The sequence below is a fragment of the Ascaphus truei genome, chromosome 6 (genome assembly GCF_040206685.1).
Source record: "Ascaphus truei isolate aAscTru1 chromosome 6, aAscTru1.hap1, whole genome shotgun sequence".
NCBI lineage: Eukaryota > Metazoa > Chordata > Amphibia > Anura > Ascaphidae > Ascaphus > Ascaphus truei.
Window position 1 is genome coordinate 30,932,385 of NC_134488.1, and position 16,304 is coordinate 30,948,688.

Sequence of the window (16,304 nt, forward strand, 5' to 3'; positions counted from 1 at the left end):
AAGAAGGTCACGCAATGTGAAATATCTTTTGGTTAGAACAGGGGTGCGCAAACTTTTCCCCGTGCGCACCCCTGCCTGCTCTCCTTGGTGCCTTGCACACCCCCCCCCTGCTCAGCTCCGGCGTCAAGTGATGCGCGGGGTCATGTGACAGCACGTGGCCATGGTAACGTAATGTCACGTGACTCAGTGTCGTCATTTGACGCTGGGTTACGATGACGACGTGTCGCTGGAAGGGAAAGTGTGTTATAGAGGCCTCACACGGTCCCCCGGCATTTAATTTAAATGCCTGGGGGAGGGGGGGGGGAGTGCGGGACCTCTATAACTGCCACGCCCCCCTCCCCCCAGAAAGTCCAGCGCCCCACAATTTGCGCACCCGTGGGTTAGAAGTCATTCCACTTTAAGGGTAAACTGAAAATGTGGCTAGAATCAAAAACTAAAGAGGATTTTCCATGTAGAAGCTGTACAGCTTGTAGATTTATGTTAAAAAAAAACATAAAAACATTTAGTGATGCTAACAACAAGGGCAAGTATAATAAGGCCGGGGCCATAGAGGGGTGAGGAGAGCGGATGCGCGCTAACGCTGAGGCTCGCCTGCTTACGTCAGCGCGACTGCACGGACTTGCAGACGAGCCAGCGTGCGTGAAGGGAGCCGGGGGGAGGTGGTTGGAGGCGGGGCAGTGACATCGCTGGGCCAATCGCCCGCGACGCATTGACGTCAATGTCACGGCGCCGACGCTGCTTAAGGCTGATTGGATGTTTTCAGCCGACAGCGCGCTGAAAAACAGCTTGGCGCTCGGCTGAAAACTCCAAAGCCTCCGCACGCCTGCGGACGCTCGCGTGAGCCGCCTCTCAAGGCATCCTCATTGAGGATGCAGGGGCTCAGCGCGGAGCGTTCGCATGCCTCAGGGCTGCTTGTCCTTCTATGGACACAGCCTAACACGCAATCTCTCATCAACTGCAAAAGTAAGAGAGTTATTTGCATGTTACAATGTACCGGTCCTAAAATGTATATAAGAAAAACCAAAAGGAAATTAAGAAGAGTTTTAGAACACTATAGAGATAGTGTTAACAACAATCAAAAAAGTAGCAGCAATACATTGTAATGGTTACCATAAAAACAATGTTGAATCGGTGGAATGCGTTGGTTTGGAAGTGGTTCATCTTGACTTCAGTGGTAGGGATTGGGACAGAATCCGGCTGCAGCATGCATCAAGGTGGACATCTCATTTAGATTCTATGGGCACATGTGGTCTTAATGAGGAGCTAAAAGTTGTCCATGTTTCTCTCAAAGTGAACGCCATCCTAGCTCCATTTGTTTTTGTAGTTATGTTTGATTATTATAGTTATGTGAAATATTTGGTGCTATTTCGCCATTACCTCTGGCTTTTGGGACTATAAATTGTAAACAGGACCTAGCATTGGCCCAGGGCCCTGAGTTTGTGGGGGCGAAACGCGCGTTAGCCATGTTGCGGGAGAGACGCTTACTGAACCTACATGCGGTCTCGCAGATTCATACACAACTATCCTAACGGAGCAGATTAAATATTAGTTATACCAGGGGGGCTCAACTCCAGTTTTCAACCCCCCCCCCCCCCCCAACAGGTCAGGTTTTCAGGATATCCCAGCTTCAGAAGAAAGGACCCTATACCCAGTACCTGTCAATCAAGTTTCATTTTTAGGGGTCCCCCCCCCACAAGTAACCGTTTATTCCTAAATATTTTTCTGTATTGGTCTTTAGCATTACACACTCATATCTTCTATCCCAGCTTCAGCACAGTTGGCTCAATCAGAGGCTCAGTCCAAGACTGAGCCTCCTGTGCTGAAGCAGGCACTGATTGAGCCACCTATGCTGAAGCTGGGGTATCCTGAAAACCTGACCTGTTTGTGGGGGCGGGGAGGCGATTGAGGACCGGACTTGAGCCCCCCTGAGTTATACATTAACTGGCCATATTGAGTTTTTCATCTAAAACTTTATGTAAAGATTGTTTGTCAGAGAGTCGGAACACTAAGTGCTAGTGATTCCTGGCAGAAGCCATTATAATGGGCCACGCTGCAAGGTACGAGCTGCTGGGGGTGAGGAGAACAAGCAAACAGCAGAAAATAGCTAATACAGACAACCCTCATCGTGCGCCCACAGCGCCGGCACCCGGAGAGCCGAAGTGCGGGCGATCTCCTCGGCTTGTGGAAATTCATTCCAACACAGCTGGTAACGATCTCTGCAGCACAATGTAAGTGCGGGTATAAGGGGCTCGGCAAGCGAATCCCCGAAATGTGACGTGCACAGCATGCCCGTGTCCCCTCAAATAGTGTTTTGGAACACAATAGTGTGAATATATATTTATATATATCACACCGTAACCAGGGCCTGGAGTCTATATGGGGATAATCTGTAGTGGACGCTATATCAAGTTCATGAGGCCGTTGTATATTTAATTGGATGATTATAAGAACGTTTAGAGATTGGGATGCCGTGTGTTTAGAACGATCTATGCGTATAATATGGGTTTATCCCCCATGTATGTATACCTGAGCACCTTTAATGTTTGTTTTGTGTTGACACCAATATTATCCATTAAGTCCGAGCTTCCCAACTCCCGTCCTCAAGATCCCCCCAACAGGTCAGGTTTTAAGAATATCCCAGCTCCAGCACAGGCGGCTCAATCAGTCTCTGCTTCAGCACAGGTGGCTCAGTCTCTGCTTCAGCACAGGTGGTTCAATCAGTCTCTACTTCAGCACAGGTGGCTCAATCAGTCTCTGCTTCAGCACAGGTGGCTCGGTCTCTGCTTCAGCACAGGTGGTTCAATCAGTCTCTGCTTCAGCACAGGTGGCTCAATCAATCTCTGCTTCAGCACAGGTGGCTCAATCAGAGGCTCAGTCGAATCAGTTTGTGACAAGCAGTGACTGATTGAGCCACCTGTGCTGAAGCTGGGATAGCCTGAAAACCTTAACTGTTGAGGTGCCTTGAGGACGGGAGTGGAGCCCCCTGCTCTATAGTTTAGGATGCCTGGCTAGTCTCTGCAGGAACTCTTAGCAGCAGAAGAGATAAAGAAGCAATGCTCTGCAGATCTTTCTAGCGGTGTTACAGACTGCACAACGTCGCTTCCCTAACACAAAACAAAAGTTGGTATTGGTGCAATACTCTGCAGGCTGTGTGGGTATCAGGCATTACATTGGTTATCATTAACCGTTAGTTGCCAGCTGGCTTTATCCTGCACAGCTTAATTTTTTCCATTTCCCAGCAGCACAGGGGTTAATCATGACCTGAACCTCCCAGCAGCCCTCACTGATCACATAAGATATGGGTAGAAGCGGGAGCACAGCGAGGGGCCAGGGTGCAGAAATCAAAGCTTCCAGGGCAACGGCAGATATTAATGAATTTATTGAATGTAGCTCACAACGGAAGGTAAAAAAAACGCACCTACGCGTTTCGCGCGTGAGGACTTTATCAAGGTGGGTTGATAAAAGTCCTCACGGGTGAAACGCGTAGGTGCACCCTGGCCCCTGGCTGTGCTCACGCTTCTACCCATATCTTCTGACCTTACCTTTATGGACTGCACGCCCTGGAGTGACTGGACTGTCCTGGCAAGATACTGGCAGGTAATGGGCAATAGCCCATACTATATTACCTCATGCTAGTACTACTGACTATATATAACATATTGTTGCCCTGGGAGGAAAGTATTAAGGGCCATTTATTGTGGTTGTCAGGTGGACACCATTAGGTTCCTCACTCTCCTGGGTCATTTATTTGTGCCTGGACTGCCTTATTGGGGACATTTATACAGCACCCAGGACATTTATGGAGTCCATCTGATTGTTCACACGGAGCATACATGTGATTTGTGAGCACCAATCAGCATCCATCTCTACTCACTGATGACATCATTAGACACACACAGAGCGTAAGCAAGTCATCAATTTATTTCACTGCATGTGGAAGCGCAAATCACAGCCCCAAACATCGCACCGGGAGCTGTGTCACCCTCTGTTCACCAGCCGAGCAGGGTAACCCTGCACCCAAAATGCCACCAGTGACATCACAGCTACTAATCCAAGCTAGAGATATATGTTTATATACAGTATGTGTTTTGTACCTCTTCTTAAAGAAACAACAAGATTGTTACTGTGTCACTCACTGGTAAATAACTCCCCACCAGGTCACCCTGCATTGCGAGGGACAGACTCCATGTCCCATAACTCCCCACCATGCATTGCGAGGGACAGACTCCATGTCCCATAACTCCCCACCATGCATTGGGAGGGAGAGGCTCTATGTCCCTAAATTCCCTTCTGTTAGTGTCACCCTGCAGGGGAAAGATGTACTCTGTGTCCTATAACTCCCTTCCTGTCTCTGTCACCCTGCAGAGGGGGGGTGGGGGGGGGGTTGGGAAGGATAGACCTTGTGTCCCATAGCTCAGTCTGTGTCACGGTCTCACCCTGCAGTGATAGGGACAGTGTCCCATAGCTCAGTCTGTGTCACGGTCTCACCCTGCAGTGATAGGGACAATGTCCCATAGCTCAGTCTGTGTCACAGTGTCACCCTGCAGTGATAGGGACAGTGTCCCATAGCTCAGTCTGTGTCACAGTGTCATTCTGCAGTGATAGAGACAGACTCCGTGTCCCATAGGTCAGTCTGTGTCACAGTGTCATTCTGCAGTGATAGAGACAGACTCCGTGTCCCATAGGTCAGTCTGTGTCACAGTGTCATTCTGCAGTGATAGAGACAGACTCCGTGTCCCATAGGTCAGTCTGTGTCACAGTGTCATTCTGCAGTGATAGAGACAGACTCCGTGTCCCATAGGTCAGTCTGTGTCACAGTGTCATTCTGCAGTGATAGAGACAGACTCCGTGTCCCATACAGTAGCTCCCTTCTGTCTGCGTCACCCCGCAGGGGGGGGGGGGGGGGGAGGGGAGGGGGCGGGGAAGGACAGACTCCGTGTCCCATAGCTCAGTCTGTGTCACGGTCTCACCCTGCAGGACAGACTCTGTGTCCCATAGCTCCCTTCTGCCTGTCACTTACTAGATAACCTCCGCTTCTCATTTCTCCCTATAGCAGCAAAAGGGAATAAAAGTAGCTCGCTTTCAACATGGTCAACATTAACCCCTTCAGCGCAAAAAAAAAGGGGGGGGCGATACGAGGCGCAGCATTGCATTACAGGCACCTCTGGCACAGGGGCTGGCGGGTGCACATTTGGGCAAAGAGAAGCAGGCTTTGTGATCCTAGACAGCAGTATACGGAGGGGGAGGGCACTCATTGGCTGGCATCTTAACAGCCTCTTCGTACGATGGAGGTACCACCTGCAAAACAAAAAGCGTTACGCTGGGTTTATTATTCACATATTATTATAATGGGGTATATACAATCACGCATCTCTCTCAACCTATGGCAAATTATCTGCATCAAATATAAGAAGCTTCATGAACAAACGTGGTCCCAAAAATGATTTTTGCAGACTGCTTTAAAGCTCCCTGCAATGAAAAATGAAGTATGTACTGACGATACTAGCACCTGAAATTGGTTAACTCCAGATAGGTCACTCTGTCTTTCTTGATTGTAAGCTCCCTGGGCAAGGAGTACGTCATTTTGTTAGCAATATTCCCCACCAAAGGTGTATGTATGTCTTTATTTATATAGCGCCATTAATGTACATAGCGCTTCACAGCAGTAATACACATGACAATCCATATAAATAACAAATAATATAAATAACAGGTCATGGGAATAAGTGCTCCAGACATAAACGTAACATTAAGGAAGAGGAGTCCCTGCTCCGAGGAGCTTACAGTCTAATTGGTAGGTAGGGAGAACGTACAGAGACAGCAGGAGGGAGTTCTGGTAAGTGCGTCTGCAGGGGGCCAAGCTTTATATATTAGGTGTATAGTGTTAGCCACGGAGCTACTCATATTCTTCGTTAAGCAAGTGTGTCTTAAGGTGGGTGTTAAAGGTGGATAGAGAGGGTGCTAGTCGGGTACTGAGGGGAAGGGCATCCCAGAGGTGTGGAGCAGTCAGTGAAAAAGGTTTAAGGCGGGAGAGGGCTTTAGATACAAAGGGGGTAGACAGAAGACATCCTTGAGAAGAACGCAAGAGTGGGGATGGTGAATAGCGAGAAATTAGAGCTGAGATGTAAGGAGGGGCAGAAGAGTGTAAAGCTTTAAAAGTGAGGAGGAGAATGGAGTGTGAGATGCGTGATTTGATAGGAAGCCAGGAGAGGGATTTCAGGAGGGGAGACGCGGAGACAGATTTAGGAAAGAGTAGAGTGATTCTGGCAGCAGCGTTTAGGATAGATTGTAGGGGAGACAGTTGGGAGGCAGGAAGGCCGGACAGCAGGAGGTTGCAGTAATCGAGACGTGAGAGAATGAGGGCCTGTGTCAGAGTTTTTGCAGTCAGGTAACAAAGGAAAGGGTGTATGTTTGTGATATAGCAGGGGGGAAAAGCAAAAGGTTTTAGATACGTTTTGAATGTGAGAGGAGAATGTGAGAGAGGAGTCAAGTGTGACCACTAGACATTGTGCTAGTTCTACTGGCTGAATGACTGAACTTCCAACAGTAATGTGGAAGGAGGTAGTGGGGCCAGGTTTGGGAGGAAGTATGAGCAGCTCTGTTTTTGCCATGTTAAGTTTAAGTCGGCGGAGGGCCATCCAAGATGATATCGCATAGAGACATTCAGAAACTTTGGTCTGTACAGCAGGTGTAAGGTCAGGGGTCGAAAAGTACATTTGTGATTTGTGTGTCATCAGCATAGAGGTAATACTTGAACCCAAGAGATGTGATTAGGTCACCTAGAGAGTGTGTACAGAGAAAAGAGAAGAGGTCCCAGGACAGAGCCCTGGGGTACCCCCACAGAGAGATCGATAGAGGAGGAGGAGGTGTTAGCAGAAGAGACACTGAAAGTATGATGGGAGAGGCAAGAGGAGGTCCAGGATAGAGCTTTGTTACGAATGCCAAGAGTATGGAGAAGAGGTCAAGTAGTATGAGCAGAGTGTAATGACCTCTGTCTTTGGCAGCATGGAGGTCATTAGTTATTTTAGTAAGGGCTGTTTCAGTGGAGTGAGCAGTGTGGAAGCCAGATTGTAGAGGGTCTAGGAGAGGATAGGTGTTGAGAAAATGGAGCAAGCGAGAGAATACAAGACGTTTAAGGAGTTTAGGAGCAAAAGGCAGGAGGGAGAAGCTTGCTGTTTTTAAGCATTGGCGGCACCTCTAGCAGAGAAGGGTTTAACTAGGTATTAGTTTCTTACGTGGAAGGTGTCATGGTGCTCGGTGGCCTCTTTGACTTTGGGCTTCTTTGGATTTTCCAAGGACCTGAAGAATCTCCAGACGCATCGGATCAAGAACGCCTAGTGAGGAAACAGATACACAGCATGAATGCAGCCATAAGGGTCCGTAAAGTCTGCTGTGCTGCAGTGAGCAGGTCCTGAGGTTGGGTTCTGGGGTAGGGAAGTGGAGGAGGGTATCCTTTTCTGTGAGGTCTTTATCCCTTGGGATGGAGGAGCTAAGTGGAGAGGGGGACTGTAAGAGATGTGTGCAGGGGTACATTTAATGGAGACCGATTAGGGTGAAATGAAATCCTGGCTTTATTGCGCCTGTTCCTTTAACAAGAAAAAACATACAAAAAGAAACTAAATAAAGGCCTACTCCCCTTTGGAGAATAACTAAACATTTACTCCAGCCCTTCCTAACTGAGTGGCTAGCTAAGCTAGTTACCACCCGAAACACACACACACACACACACATTATATATATATATATATATACATACACACACACACACACACACACACACACACACACACACACACACACACACACACACACACACACACACACACACACACACACACACACACACACACAACAGTCCAACAAGAACGTCTCTTATCTGTTTCTGTAGCTGTAGGCTTTTTCAGTCCAATCGCTCCCAGGAATAACAGTCTGGTCTTTCCTCTAGTTGTATGCTCAGGAAAAACTCTGGTCAGTCCTCCTCCTTATGTCAGCCCAAATGTGAGCTAAGGAATCTCTCTCCTGTGTCTCACATGAGGCTTTTTACAGAGCTCTCATTAGTCCAGGTGGAGACCAGTTAATTGAGTGGCTGTAATTAACTATCTCTCTGCAGGATTCTCAGAGCTCTAAGGTGCTTTATTTAAACAGGGTTAAGTCCCTGTTACAGGGACCCCCTTTGTCAGTCGATATCGATGGGTGACGGTTGGCAGGGTGGTTTCTCCCATGGAACTCCTGGGGCTCACGAAGATTAGAACCAAGCTCCTGAAATTTAAAGAGGAGGCTAGGGACATTGAGTGGATAAAAGCTACATTGGGTCCTGATCCTTTGGGTTCAGAGATTCCTCATATGATGTTGACATGTGGCTCAAATACAGGACCCCGCAGCTTCCCTGCCCTTCCGGGTGGCAGCAGGCACCCAACATTAGGCAGGAGAACAGGCTTTCGCGGGAAAGGGTTTTTGCTGGCAGTTTAACGATGGTCAGTGCAGGTAGACTGGGAATTGCATTCATTTTCTGTTTCCGGGGGGGTAATCACTCAGCATTGCTTTGATTTAGGAAGGAAGACACGGCTGGGGGAGGGAAACCAGCTGAACAGATTGGGGCTGGGAATGGCCGAGACAGTGGTTCTGGACAGTAGGATGAGAAGGTGGTTGGAGAGTTATCCTAGAAGGGACACGGCCCAGTTATTGTTGGAGGGTTGTACTTGGGGTGTTAAATGACTGTTTGGGGGGGGAGGAACGGAAGCAGCTGTGGGTGGATAGATGTGTGCCAGTGAGGCAGCATCAGCAGGCAGTGGAGTTGGGGACTGAGTTCAGCCTGGCCCGGGTGGCTGAATAATTCACTGAGCCTCCCATTGAGGAGCTGAGGATTTCTCTATTGGGTGTAGTTCCAAAGAAGGAACCTGGGCCTGTCCCTTTAATTCAACATCTCTGAAATCCTGAGGGTGACTCTGAATGATCAAATAGATAAGGAGATTTGCAGAGTTGCTTATGCTTCCTTCAATAGGGCAATATCTTTGTGCAGGGGTTGTGGCAATTGGGCATTGCTTGCTAAGTCTGAAATATAGTCTGCTTCCGATTCCTCCACATAGTATCCATTCGTTGGGTTGCCAGTTGAAAAGCAATTTTTTTTTATAGACCAATGTTTCCCCTTAGGATGCGAGGTCTTTCGTTCCTTTTGGAATAGGTGGTGAAAGTGGTGTCGGAGAGTCACATTACTTGGAGGACTTTTAGTCAGGTTTGGGTGACAGGCCTGAGGCCCAAGGGCGTTCCTGCCAGGATTCCACATCAGTCGTGGCCGCATGTCTGTTGTTATCATGGTAAGGCTCATGGTGATGTCGTTTTGAGTGTGTCCTCCATACCAGAATATCTAAGTCACACAGACCAATTGGGGGACACACAGACAGCAGGGACCTATGGCACAAACAATGGCCTTCCAGTCTGTCCCTCCCAATGCAGGGTGACACAGACGAGAAACCTATGGTACACAGAGTCTGTCTCCCCAACCTCACGTTTACAATGTGACTCGGACAGAAGGTACCTACATCACATTGAATCTCTCCCTGTCACCACTGGGTGACACCGAACCAAGAGACTCACTTAGTCTGTCCCTCCGTGATTATATTCACGGAATAATCACGTTACTCTTATTATAAGAATTGTATTTCATTGGTTTAAGCGCCTTTAGGATAACAATCTTGTTCACATACTCCACTGCAAGGTGACACAGAAAAATGTGATGCGTTGAGTCTCACCCTTCTACCGTAGGGTGACACAGACAGAAGGGATGTGTGCCACTCTCCCCACAAACACGCTTCTATTCCAATAAAATGTTGGCTGTTTGTTGGTCCCAGTAAATAACGCTCGGTTCTGAACAGAAAACTCTGTTTCAGGAGCACACTGACCTTTTTAGGATGCAGTAAAACCCAGAGTAAATATGCAGGGGAGGCTGCTCCCGCTATGAAAGGCTAAACGACCATCTTAGTACGACAGAGTTTTTTTTTTTATAGCCCTGACTCTGCTATCATCCCCTAACTATGCTCTCCACTGTCCACAGGCACAGAGATGCTTTTCACCGCCGCCACTTCCCCTCTCCTGCTACACGCAGCTGGAAACGACCTCTTGAAAGCCCAGAGGTTGTCTGCATATTTGTAAACCTGTCTCGAAATTTCCGGAGGACCTGCGCACCGTGATACCTGAGTGCTGGGGGCGTGTAGGGGGCGTGTAGGGGGGAGAGCACTTACCTTATGGAAGAGCACGGCAATGAAAAGCAGGTTGAAGAATATCAGCTCGGTCACAAATTTGCGAGAAGTGACCAGATCGTTCCTCGGGAAATAATTCTGAGAGGACACAGGACAGAGCTCGTTATTATTATTACATTCAGGAGTTCGTAACCTTTATCATAGCGGGGACCACTTCATTGATAGAAATAGTATGGAGGCCACCATATTTACTCTTCCCATACACATGTCAATATATATATATATATGCGCAACGTGTAGTTAAACAATACTGGGGCTGCAGTTACGTGCATCCAGAAAGGCTTCAGGAACGCTACTTTAGTCTGGGGACGGCCAGTGGTTAAAGGGGGGCCACAGTTTGGGAACCTGTTGTTTTGTTATTGGGGACCAAAGGTAACCATTTATTGGGCCGGTACCACTGCCTTTCCATTTACATAGCAAGACTACAAGCACTTTTCCATTTACATGCCAAGTGTACTAGTACTTTTCCATTTACATGCCAAGAGTACAGGTACTTTTCCATTTACATGCCAAGAGTACACGTACTTTTCCATTTACATGCCAAGAGTACTAGTACTTTTCCATTTACATGCCAAGAGTACAGGTACTTTTCCATTTACATGCCAAGAGTACTAGTACTTTTCCATTTACATGCCAAGAGAACTAGTACTTTTCCATTTCCAGACCACCGCCACTTTTTTATTTATGGACCACGAGTACAGCACGGACCTACCTTTCCATGTACACACCCAGAGCACCACTACTTTTTATTTACCGACATCCCAATCCCCCTGCCCCCCCAGTCACAGGAGTGCGGTGTAACACCATCAGTAACACCCGTCAGGTCGGGGAAGCCAGTACTTTAGATCCAACGTACCATGTGGTTCATAGACCTGAAGTTTAGGTAGGTCGGTACCTCCACGTAGGAGCTGCAGAGACTCAGGAGGCTGAGGCACATATCCAGAGCCCCCCAAGCTGGAGACCGAGGCTTGGAGACAGTCTGGAAGAGAAGAGCAGGGGTATGAGGAGAGAGAGAAGAGGAGAGAGAAGAGATAACCATTACATATTACCACCCAAAGCGCTAGAAGGGGTACCTACCACCTGGCTTTTCCTCCCACATTCAGGTAGGCGGGCAGCTCAATGTAGGTGCTGCAGAGCATCAAGGAGCTGAGGATGAAATCCATCACCTGCAGGGCCAGGAATGGCATAACCAGAGTACCACGGTGCTGGGGGGATGAGAGGAGAGTGAACGTGTGCCTCCGTGAGGGCGCGGAGGTGTTTGGGCCTAACCCAAGATGTACAGATGGCAGAGTTTACTAAAGAATCTTAGGCCTGGATTCACTAAGCTCCGTTAAAATGAGGCAAATAACGTGCAACAGGAAAGGATGTTATCGCCTTATTCACAAAGCTAATTCTATGCAAAAATAACAGCTGTCATTAAGCTCATTAGCATAGGGTGAACATCACATTATTTCCAGATAATACTGCTTTAATCTTTAAATAACATCAGAATTAAAGGATTGGATTGAAGTAGGGAGAGAGCTTGAGAGAGAGCAGGAGGAGATGAGATGAGATAGAGAGAGGAGAGGGAGAGAGAGAAGAAACAGAAGACAGGAGCGAAGAGAGAGATAGAGAGGAGAGAAAGAGAGGAGAGAAAGAGAGAGGAGAGAAAGAGAGGAGAGAAAGAGAGGAGAGAAAGAGAGGAGAGGGGATGGAGAGAGGGCAAGAGATAAATGGAATATATTATCAAATTCTAAAGTATAATTCCTTTTCTGATCAACAATAAATATGGAGTTTGGTATAAACTGGATAAATATGCAGTTTAGTTGCTGGATAAATATGCAGTTTAGTTGCTGATAAATATGCAGTTTAGTTGCTGGATAAATATGCAGTTTAGTTGCTGGATAAATATGCAGTTTAGTTGCTGGGAATCTCATTGGTTAGTTTTTTTTTAAATTATACACCTACTTATAATTTTTCTTATGCATGTACGCGTTCACACGCACACGCGCACACACACACGCACACGCACACGCACGTGGTGCAGGCCATACAGTACATTCAAATGTTTGTTTGTTAACCATCGTCATTATCCCCGTGCCTCGCTCTCCCCCAGCTGCCCACATACCTTCACTACACCCCACATTAGTGTCACGCTGATCACAAGCAGCACGATGAGCAGCAGGTAACCGGAGACAATGTCAGCTGAAAAACAGGGCACAGGCCTAAGACAATTTCCTCTTAAATCTCTTATCTTACATTGCAGGCGCCTCCTCGTCTCTGCGAGCTCCTTTCCCTGCCCTTAATCAATATGTACGCTGTGAAGGTGCTTCCCGGTGCCGGAGAAGTCACCCGTTCTGTTCAAATGAATGGTGATAAAATCTTCCCCAGAGCAGGGAAGCAAATCCACAGCATATCGAGTAAGTGATCCCGTGTTTTACGTTGTATGGAAGGGATATGTCTGCCTGGTCACAAATGATCACGTTACTGAGGGATTTGAGAAGAACTTATGGGGAGCGGTTATAGGAGCAGTTAGAGGGAGGGGTTATAGGAGCAGTTAGAGGGAGCGGTTATAGGAGCAGTTAGAGGGAGCGGTTATAGGAGCAGTTAGAGGGAGCGATTATAGGAGCAGTTAGAGGGAGTGGTTATAGGAGCAGTTAGAGGGAGCGGTTATAGGAGCAGTTAGAGGGAGGGGTTATAGGAGCAGTTAGAGGGAGCGGTTATAGGAGCAGTTAGAGGGAGCGGTTATAGGAGCAGTTAGAGGGAGCGGTTATAGGAGCAGTTAGAGGGAGGGGTTATAGGAGCAGTTAGAGGGAGCGGTTATAGGAGCAGTTAGAGGGAGCGGTTATAGGAGCAGTTAGAGGGAGCGGTTATAGGAGCAGTTAGAGGGAGCGGTTATAGGAGCAGTTAGAGGGAGCGGTTAAAGGAGCAGTTAGAGGGAGCGGTTATAGGAGCAGTTAGAGGGAGCGGTTATAGGAGCAGTTAGAGGGAGGGGTTATATGGAATGGTTATAGGAGCAGTTAGGGGAGGAGTTATATGGAATGGTTATAGGAGCAGTTAGGGGAGGAGTTATATGGAATGGTTATAGGAGCAGTTAGGGGAGGAGTTATATGGAATGGTTATAGGAGCAGTTAGGGGAGGAGTTATATGGAATGGTTATAGGAGCAGTTAGGGGAGGAGTTATATGGAATGGTTATAGGAGCAGTTAGGGGAGGAGTTATATGGAATGGTTATAGGAGCAGTTAGGGGAGGAGTTATATGGAATGGTTATAGGAGCAGTTAGGGGAGGAGTTATATGGAATGGTTATAGGAGCAGTTAGGGGAGGAGTTATATGGAATGGTTATAGGAGCAGTTAGGGGAGGAGTTATATGGAATGGTTATAGGAGCAGTTAGGGCAGGCATGTCAAACATGCGGCCCACGGGCCGCATGCGGGCCGCTACGGATATTTTTGCGGCCCGCTCACAACCAGCGCGGCGGTCGTGTGTGTTGGCGAGCGCGTGGGCGGTGGTTAAAGGCGTACGGTGGCCGTGTGCAGTCAATCTGCACTCGTGCCGTGTGTGGGAGGACACGGGGGCGGAGTCAAAACCCCGGCGGAGACATTCTCCTTGAAGCCTGGTAAACCTGGGGGAGAGAGAGAGAGAGAAAGAGAGAGAGAAAGAGAGAGAGAAAGAGAGAGAGAAAGAGAGAGAGAAAGAGAGAGAGAAAGAGAAAGAGAGAAAGAGAGAGAGAGAGAGAGACCCCTGTCACCCCCTTCCCCTGTCACCCCCTGCCCCTGTCACCCTCTGTCACCCCCTGCCCCTTTCACCCCTGCCCCTGTCACCCCCCTGCCACCCCGTGTCACCCCCTGCCTCTGTCATCCTCTGTTACCCCCTGCCCCTGTCACCCCCTGCCCCTGTCACACCCCTGCCACCCCCTGTCCATATCACCCAATGTCACCCCCCTGCCCCTTTAACCCCCTACCCGTCACCCAGTGTCACCCCTGCCTCTGTCACCCTCTGTCAATCTCTGTCACCCCCTGCCCCTGTCACCCCCCTGCCCCTGTCATCCCCTGCCCCTGTCACCCCTGCCCTGTCACCCCCAGTCACCCCCTGCCCCTTTCACCCCTGCATCTGTCACCCCTGCCACCCCCTGCCTCTGTCACCCCCTGCCTCTGTCACCCCCTGCCTCTGTCACCCCTGCCTCTGTCACCCCCTGCCTCTGTCACCCCCTGTCCATATCACCCCCTGCCCCTGTCACCCCCTGCCTCTGTCACCCCTGTCACCCCCTGCCCCTGTCACCCCCTGCCCCTGTCACCCCCCTGCCTCTGTCACCAGCCCTGCCCCTTTCACCCCCTGACCGTGTCACCCCCTGCCACCCCCTGTTACCCCCTGCCCCTGTCACCCCCTGCCCCTTTCACCCCCTGCCCTTTCACCCCCTGACCCTGTCACCCCCTGCCACCCCCTGTCACCCCCTGCCCCTGTCACCCCCTGCCCCTTTCACCCCTGCCCCTGTCACCCCCTGCCAACCCCTGCCACCCCGTGTCACCACCCCCTGCCTCTGTCACCCTCTGTCACCCCCTGCCTCTGTCACTCCCTGCCCCTGTCACCCCCCTGCCTCTGTCACCCCCCTGCCACCCCCTGTCCATATCACCCCTGTCACCCCCTGCCCCTGTTACGCCCTGCCTCTGTCATCCCCTGTCAACCCCTGCCCCTGTCACCCCCTGCTCCTGTCACCCCCTGCCTCTGTCACCCCCAGTCACCCCCTGCCCCTTTCACCCCCTGCCTCTCTCACCCCCTGCCTCTGTCACCCCCTGCCACCCCCTGCCACCCCCTGTCCATATCACCCCCTGTCACCCCCCTGCCCCTGTCACCCCCTGCCTCTGTCACCCCCTGTCAACCCCTGCCCCTGTCACCCCCTGCTCCTGTCACCCCCTGCCTCTGTCACCCCTGTCAACCCCTGCCCCTGTCACCCCCCTGCCCCTGTGTGTGGGGGGGAGAGTGTGTGTGTGTGTGTGTGTGTATCAGTGGCTGTGTGTGTATGTCTGTGCAGGCCAGCAGTGACTGTGTGGGTGTCTGGTGCGTGGTCAGTGTCTTTGTTGGTCTGTCTGTGTGTGTCTGTAGGCCAGTGGCTGTGTGCGTCTGTGCAGGTCAGAGAGAGAATGGGGGGGGGGGGGGGGGGAGGAGAATGGAGGGGGGAGAGAATGGAGGGGTGAGAGAATTGAGGGGGGATAGAATGGAGGGGGGGGAGAGGGACATGGGTCGGGAGAGAGAAGAGGGGATTGCGAGAATGGGGGGGTGGGGGAGGGAAGGGAGAGAAAATGGGGGGAGAAAATTGGGGGGGGAAGTAGAGAGAGAATGAGGGACAAGGCCGCCAACAGGGGGGTCTGCCGGGGTTGATATCCCGGGCCCGGTGAGTCAGTCAACCACCCTCTCTCCCCCTCTCTGTCTCTCTCACTCTCCCTGTCTCTCTCACTCTCCCTGTCTCTCTCACTCTCCCTGTCTCTCTCACTTCGCCATTAGTTTCTCTCTATTTCTCTCTGTTTCCTCTCCGTTTCTCTCACTCTCTCTGTTTCTCTCTGTTTCTCTCTCTCTCTGTCTCTCTCTGTCTCTCTCTGTCTCTCTGTCTCTATCACGCTCCTCTGTCTCTCTCACCGCTCTCTGTCTCTCTCACTCTCTCTGTCTCTCTCACATCTGTCTCTCTCACTCTCTCTGTCTCTCCCACCCTCTCTCACTCTCCCACCCTCTCACCCTCTCTCACTCTCTCTGTCTCTCTCACGCTCTCTGTCTCTCTCCCGCTCTCTGTCTCTCTCACGCTCTCTGTCTCGTCTCACGCTCTCTGTCCTCTCTCACGCTCTCTGTCTCTCTCACGCTCTCTGTCTCTCTCACTCTCTGTCTCTCTCACTCTCTGTCTCTCTCACTCTCTGTCTCTCTCACTCTCTGTCTCTCTCACTCTCTGTCTCTCTCACTCTCTGTCTCTCTCACTCTCTGTCTCTCTCACTCTCTCTGTCTCTCTCCCACCCTCTCTCACTCTCCCACCCTCTCTCAACCCTCTCTCACCCTCTCTCACCCTCTCTCCACCCTCTCTCACC

General features: G+C 50.1%; 1 protein-coding gene across 1 annotated transcript; it reads right to left on the minus strand.

Annotated features, from left to right (window-relative positions):
* Positions 1-3,903: 3,903 nt before the first annotated feature.
* Positions 3,904-12,798, minus strand: LAPTM5 (lysosomal protein transmembrane 5). The gene is made up of 6 exons (XM_075603822.1): positions 12,364-12,798; positions 11,334-11,461; positions 11,113-11,235; positions 10,239-10,334; positions 7,236-7,334; positions 3,904-5,298 (listed from the first exon to the last, which is right to left on the minus strand). Exons 3-6 carry the CDS (start codon positions 11,191-11,193, stop codon positions 5,221-5,223), a joined length of 354 nt encoding a protein of 117 aa, XP_075459937.1. The 5' UTR covers positions 11,194-11,235; positions 11,334-11,461; positions 12,364-12,798; the 3' UTR covers positions 3,904-5,220.
* Positions 12,799-16,304: the final 3,506 nt, after the last annotated feature.

What these genes read in the sequence shown, in the direction of transcription:
- LAPTM5 (XM_075603822.1), bottom strand. Translation starts at nt 11,193, where the DNA reads ATGTGCCTCAGCCTCCTGAGTCTCTGCAGCTCCTACGTGGAGGTACCG. An exon ending in TCAGGTCTATGAACCACATG is followed by an intron (nt 10,335 to 11,112) that starts GTACGTTGGATC and finishes GTGTCCTCTCAG; the next exon opens with AATTATTTCCCGAGGAACGA. An exon ending in AGCACCATGACACCTTCCAC is followed by an intron (nt 5,299 to 7,235) that starts GTAAGAAACTAA and finishes TTTGTTTTGCAG; the next exon opens with GTGGTACCTCCATCGTACGA.